Source organism: Sinocyclocheilus anshuiensis, unplaced genomic scaffold, assembly GCF_001515605.1.
Source record: "Sinocyclocheilus anshuiensis isolate Anshui unplaced genomic scaffold, SAMN03320099.WGS_v1.1 scaffold1184, whole genome shotgun sequence".
Taxonomy (NCBI): Eukaryota; Metazoa; Chordata; class Actinopteri; order Cypriniformes; family Cyprinidae; genus Sinocyclocheilus; species Sinocyclocheilus anshuiensis.
In genome coordinates this window covers 195,763-201,856 of record NW_015547647.1, presented here as the reverse complement: position 1 = coordinate 201,856, position 6,094 = coordinate 195,763, and the positions used below count along the sequence as shown (strand labels likewise).

The following is a 6,094-nucleotide window of genomic DNA, read 5'->3' as shown; positions in this document are numbered from 1 at the left end:
TACAAAGGTAAAAAGAAAATACTCCTGTAAGTCACTTTAAGGAGTCAAATGTCAGCTCGTATTTGGAAGGCAAATTTTTTATCAGAATTTGATCATTGATCAGAAGGTGCTCCTATTTTGTTTTTAATTAGGAGGACAAGCGCTCCTAAAAATAAAAGTAAGCATAGAGTGTAATATGCTGGGGTGTGAATTTGATAGGTGCTTGATATAAAATAAATGGTGCTTTAAAAAGTCCTTGAAAGTCCTTGAATCTGGTGTTCATGAAAGAGTGGGAACCCTGATTTAAATACTATTAATTAATATATTTTTACTTTATGGTCAGTTTTTTTATTTTTTATTTTTAGTAGCAGTACTAGTAGTAATAGTATATTCAAGAATATTATTATGCAATAGTGTATTTCTACCCTGATTTCTTCACTTTTATGCATTTTAAAGGGGTCATAGGATGCTACAAGCACTTTTACAAGTTGTTTGAACTGAAATGTAGACAAGAATGACTCCTAAGCGATTGAGGTGTTCTGTTGTTGGATGTAATAATGAACATAGCAGTCGTCATTCACTCCCGACATCTGAGCCGCTGAAGACGCAGTGGATGACATTTGTTTTTGAAGGGAATGCGCCCCCGATCTACCTAAATGCATCATATGTTCGCGCGAATTATTCGTGATCCAGCTTCACCTACAAAAGAAATGAGTATAAGGTTCTTTAAAGAATCTTTGCAAATCGCCTTTCCTAATAATGTGCTAATTAGCAAGTTTCACGATGAATGCGGCTAAAGTAAACAGTCTCTCAGAGAGCGGCTCGGAAGAGAGGGGCGGGGTCAGCAGAGCTCATTAACATTTAAAGGAAAATGCTACAAAACTGCGTGCTCTGAAAAGAGCTGTTTTTGACAGGGTAAAAAAGGTGTTTTTTACACTACCATTGAGAAATTTTAACCAAACTATGTTACAGACTTTCCATTAAGACCCTAAAGAATCATATCAACTTGTGGAAAATGGGCATCCTATGACCCCTTTAAGGCAGTCCTTTTAAACTCTTGAGCATTCATTTGACATGAAGGAAGTTTCTCGGCGTGATTGTAGTTTCTTTATACCATGATTAGATCATTGTGCAGCAATTATGATATGTCGATGTCAGTGACCCATATAAAGAACTTCTGAGTCAATGCCAAGGATTTTTGTTATTTTGAAGGTATAAAATAAATGCAAAATAATAAAGAGAATTGTTATCTGTGTATTGCAAAAAAAAAAAAATCGTGATACATATAATGTTTGGCCCTTTCTCTGATGTATACTTGTTGATATTCAGAGGTATTGATCTTTCTTTGTGTTTTTAGTATGTAAATCCAGCATTTGAAAAGATGATGGGCTATCATAGAGGCGAACTGATCGGTAAAGAGTTGACTGAACTGCCCAAGAGTGAGAAGAACAGCGCCGACCTGCTGGACACAATCAACACCTGCATCAGGAAAGGAAAGGTTAGTCGGCCGCAGCACATTGCTTATTTATGAAGGTCATAATATTACACAATGTTTGACTTTAGTTATGGCACCTTTTACAAGCCTAAACAGTAGTTATCATTAATTCAATTATTAACAGATTTTTTTCAATATGTGTGTTTATTTGCTTAGGAATGGCAGGGGATCTATTTCTCACGGAGGAAGTCAGGGGACAGTATTCAGCAATATGTCAGAATCACTCCAGTGATTGGCCAGGGAGGGTGAGTCACATGATCATAAAAAAATTGATGAAACTTCAAATGAATTAAAATTTATAATATTTAATTTTAGAATGTTACATTGTATTATTTAATTTTAAATTATATTTAGTAATAACTAAATACTAGTAGTAATTACTAATAATATTTCATATATTATTTGTAATATAATAAAATACATATTTTATTAAATAATAATTTTATTAAATACTATGAATAATATATAATACTGCTGCTATCATTGGTGGTTTTATTACATGTACAAATCAGCTAGAATAAAACAGTCAAATCAGACAATTGTTTCCTTACCTTCTAGAAAAATCCGCCATTTTGTGTCCATCAAGAGGCCTTACAGTGACAACCACAGACAGGTACATTTCTTATTTGCTTTTCCAGGTCATATTTTCATGTGAGACTAGTTTAAATCAGTGAGTATTCAATAAATGTTGACCATGTTTAATGTTTATCTATTAATAGAGCTCTCAAATTAGCACCAAAACTTTACAGTGTGCAAGGCTCACAGGGACAGCAGTGGGCAGAAATGTTAGCTCCGCTAAAGCATCCATCCTGACAGGCCAGTGTCAGAGAGCCAGGCGGGCGTCAGGGTTATTAATAACCCTCCACAGGCTCAGGTCTAAACCCTGCTGTTAGTTCTAGCATTAGCTGGAGCTGCTGATCAGAAAGGCCTGTGAGAAACAGACACACCGACGCGTGTGTGAAATAGCTGTTGCTTTACTCACTGGTGTTAGTATTACCGTTCACACACTCGCCGTCTGTTACAAGCCTTACCAAAATCTGCCATGCTAACTAATAGGGATGCACCGATACCGATACTGGTATCGTTATCGGGCCCGATACTGAACTCTTGTACTCGTACTCGTACTTGTTAAAATGCCCGATACCAAACGCCGATACCACACAGCATGTGATAAGTGCCATATTCAGACAAAGAAACACGGACAACAGACAGCAGAATTATTAGAGATTAAAGATGTCTACGAAGTATATGTATGCAATGAATATAAAACATTCAGTATTAATGCCTGTATAGCTGATTTGCGCGAGCTGATGAGCAAATCACGCTGAGTGGATTGAGCGCGCGGCGGCGCAGATGTGCGAGCTTGTCAAGTGAATATCCCTTTGTCACAGACATCACTGGAAAGTTTGTAGTTTGGTCGGATATGTCAAAAAGAAGTAAGTACAACAATGCACAAGTTACTTAATGGTAGGGAGAGAGAGAGAGCGCGCACTTCTGTTGTGTGATCTTTATTGATGTTCACTCACTTAGCACGCATCATTTGGATTAAAACTAAATCGTAAATATAAGACCATTATATTCAATATATATTCTCTGCATTCACTATAAACGTAATTTATTTTTACCCTTAAGCATACACGACTTTCTGGCGAAAGTGAAATTAATAACTAAGTGAATAAGTTAAATGCGCTAGGCTGTACTGTAGGCTACTTGTGTTTTGCATGCTTCATGAGTGTTTCTGATTATATGAGTGGCTTTGGAAAATAAATCGCTGCACGTTTCAGATGAAAAAAACGTAACTTCTATTTATGAAAATACCACAGTTAGGAGATTCATAGCGAGTGGTTCCTTGCATTTTTACAGCAAATCGCGTGATTACAGTACTAAGCCGCTGCAACGGAGCAGCTCTAATGCTATTAAATTAAAGATGATGTAGGCTACCATAGAGAGAGAAAAAAATGAACAGTGAAAGTAACAAAAACTTGTAAAATACATTTTAATGGGCATAATTAAGTGTGAACATAACAGAAGGATATACAGTCAAACCAAAAATTATTCAGAGATCAGATATAATTTTTGATATTTTTTTACTAGTGGGTTTAGGACACTATAGTTCATTTATGTAAAGTGAGGATAGATAAATAAACTAAACTGTGATATATTATACCCAAAAATTCTTCATACAGTGGACTAACAGTAAAATCGATACAAATTTGGGACCAAAAATTATTCAGACCGAGTTTGAAAAATTGAAGTTCAGGTTTGCATGAAGCTGGGTGACAGCATGCCCAGGAGACTACAGGCTGTCATTAAGGCTAAGGGTCACCCGACAAAGTATCGGTATCGGCAAGTACCAAAAATAAAAGTATCTGTATCGGGCGAGTACTGGAAAAAGTAGTATCGGTGCATCCCTACTAACTAACCATAGTTTCTGTCAAAATGCAATGGTTGCTACAATTAGTGATACTAGATTAGATTAGAATGAAATCTTTATTGACATAAAACAGTCATATATGTGACCCTGGAGCACAAAAGCAGTCTTGAGTTGCTGGGGTATATTTGTAGCAATAGCCAAAAATACATTGTATGGGTCAAAATTATAAATTTTTCTTTTATGCCAAAAATCATTAGAATATTAAGTAAAGATCATGTTCCATGAAGATATTTTGTAAATTTCCTACCATAAATATATCAAAACTTAATTTTTGATTAGTAATATGCATTGTTAAGAACTTCATTTGGACAACTTTAAAGGCGATTTTCTCAGTATTTAGATTTTTTTGCACCCTCAGATTCCAGATTTTCAAATAGTTGTATCTCAGCCAAATATTGTCCTATCCTAACAAACCATATGTCAATGGAAAGCTTATTTATTCAGCTTTCAGTCGATGTATAAATCTAAATTTAAAAAAACTGACCCTTATGACTGGTTTTGTGGTCCAGGGTCACATATGTGGTTGTATGTGAACGTGCAAATATACAACTATTCAAAAACAGCGGACTAAAAAAAAAATGCGAAAAATACATTTTCTAGATCAATGTTTTTGTCTACTTATTCAACAAAAATATCCTTAACACAATACGTTTATTTCAGAAGCAAAAATAATATGGCTTGTTTTCTGAGAATGTAATTTGAATATTTGAGTACTTTTTTCTTATTTAAAGCATAAACCCCACAGAATTTTGTTACATTTATTTAAATGTTTTTCAATTTTACATTTATTTAAAACAAGGAAAAATTGTATATACACAGTTCAAAAATCTGGGGTCATTAATAGTTTGTTTATTATCGCTTTTAAGAAATTTTAAATTAGAAATAAAAAAAAGAAATACAAAATGATATACAAAATATTTTTTAAATATAAAAAATAAGAAATGTTATTCATCAAGGGTGGATTAAATTGATCAAAGGTGACATGAAAGACATTTATAATGTTATAAATAATTTTTATTCAGAGAATCTTGAACTTTTGAAAAAAAAAATGGATCAGTTTCCACAAAAGTATTAATCAGCACAACTGTTTTCAAAATTGACAACAATAATAAATGTTACTTGAGCATCAAATCAGCATATTAGAATGATTTCTGAAGGATCATGTGACACTGAAGACTGGAGTAATGATGCTGAAAATTCAGCTTTGCGCCACATTTAACAATATATTTAAATAGAAAACAGTTATTTTAAATTGTAATAATATTTCACAATATTATGTTTTTACTGTATTTCTGATCAATAAATGCAGCCAAGTGAGTGTCAAAAAAATCAACCCCAAATTTTTACAAATTTTAATATCTGCCATTTTTCTCACATATTTTTTCTTAGATATTTTCACTGGAAAATGTTACAAATACTGATTAAGAAATTAATCAAATTAAATGCACTTTCTGCTGTTCTGCTGGATTAAACAGGATAAAAATAACACTAATTATCAGTGAACCTTCTTCTGTGGTGCAGTGTGTGTGTTTGTCTTCTCACTTAATCAGATTTCCTGACCTCATCCTTCGGGACAGTGTAACTTGGCTCTTATCCTCTTATCTACGTGTCAACTATTTATGAGTGTGTGTTCATGTGTTTGTGCACATGTATGAGTGTGAAAGTGTATGCAAAATAACCCTATTCTCTTTCTCTCGGGACCATGTAGCTTTTCCTTTCTGCTAAAACACAAACCTCACACCGCATAGATTCATTTTTGGCAACGCTCTTTAATCTCTAACCTAAGACTGAAAATCCTGTTTCATTCATTCAAAACTTGATCATGTTAAAAGGATTAAATGGATTGCGGCGGGCAGGATTTCCGCCCAGGTGAATTCAACAGATGCTTAAACCAGGTTCTGATCAGGAACAGACCCGACAGAGTGACAAGTGATAAATACAATGTTAATCTGAGGCTCTATCCCAACCAGCCACAACAAACAACAGGCAACAAGACATTCTGTTAGTTGCTTGGTTTTCAGCCACATTGTGTGAATAAACATCAAATATGTGACCCTGGAGCACAAAACCAGTCTTAAAGGAACAATTTTCAGACTCCCCTAGAGTTAAAGAGTTGAGTTTTACCGTTTTCGAATCCATTCAGCCGATCTCCGGGTCTGGCGGTAGCACTTTTAGCTGCAGCTTAG

At 34.5% G+C, this 6,094-nt stretch overlaps 1 protein-coding gene across 4 annotated transcripts in view; it reads left to right on the top strand.

Annotated features, from left to right (window-relative positions):
* The window catches only part of LOC107701941 (high affinity cAMP-specific and IBMX-insensitive 3',5'-cyclic phosphodiesterase 8B-like), a 62,049-nt gene that overhangs the window by 35,620 nt on the left and 20,335 nt on the right, over positions 1-6,094 (top strand). For all 4 annotated transcript variants that reach the window (XM_016504096.1, XM_016504098.1, XM_016504095.1 and 1 more), the window contains exons 8-10: positions 1,337-1,477; positions 1,631-1,719; positions 2,033-2,087. In XM_016504096.1, the coding sequence (XP_016359582.1) occupies positions 1,337-1,477; positions 1,631-1,719; positions 2,033-2,087 (285 nt within the window). The remainder of the gene's footprint in view (positions 1-1,336; positions 1,478-1,630; positions 1,720-2,032; positions 2,088-6,094) is intronic.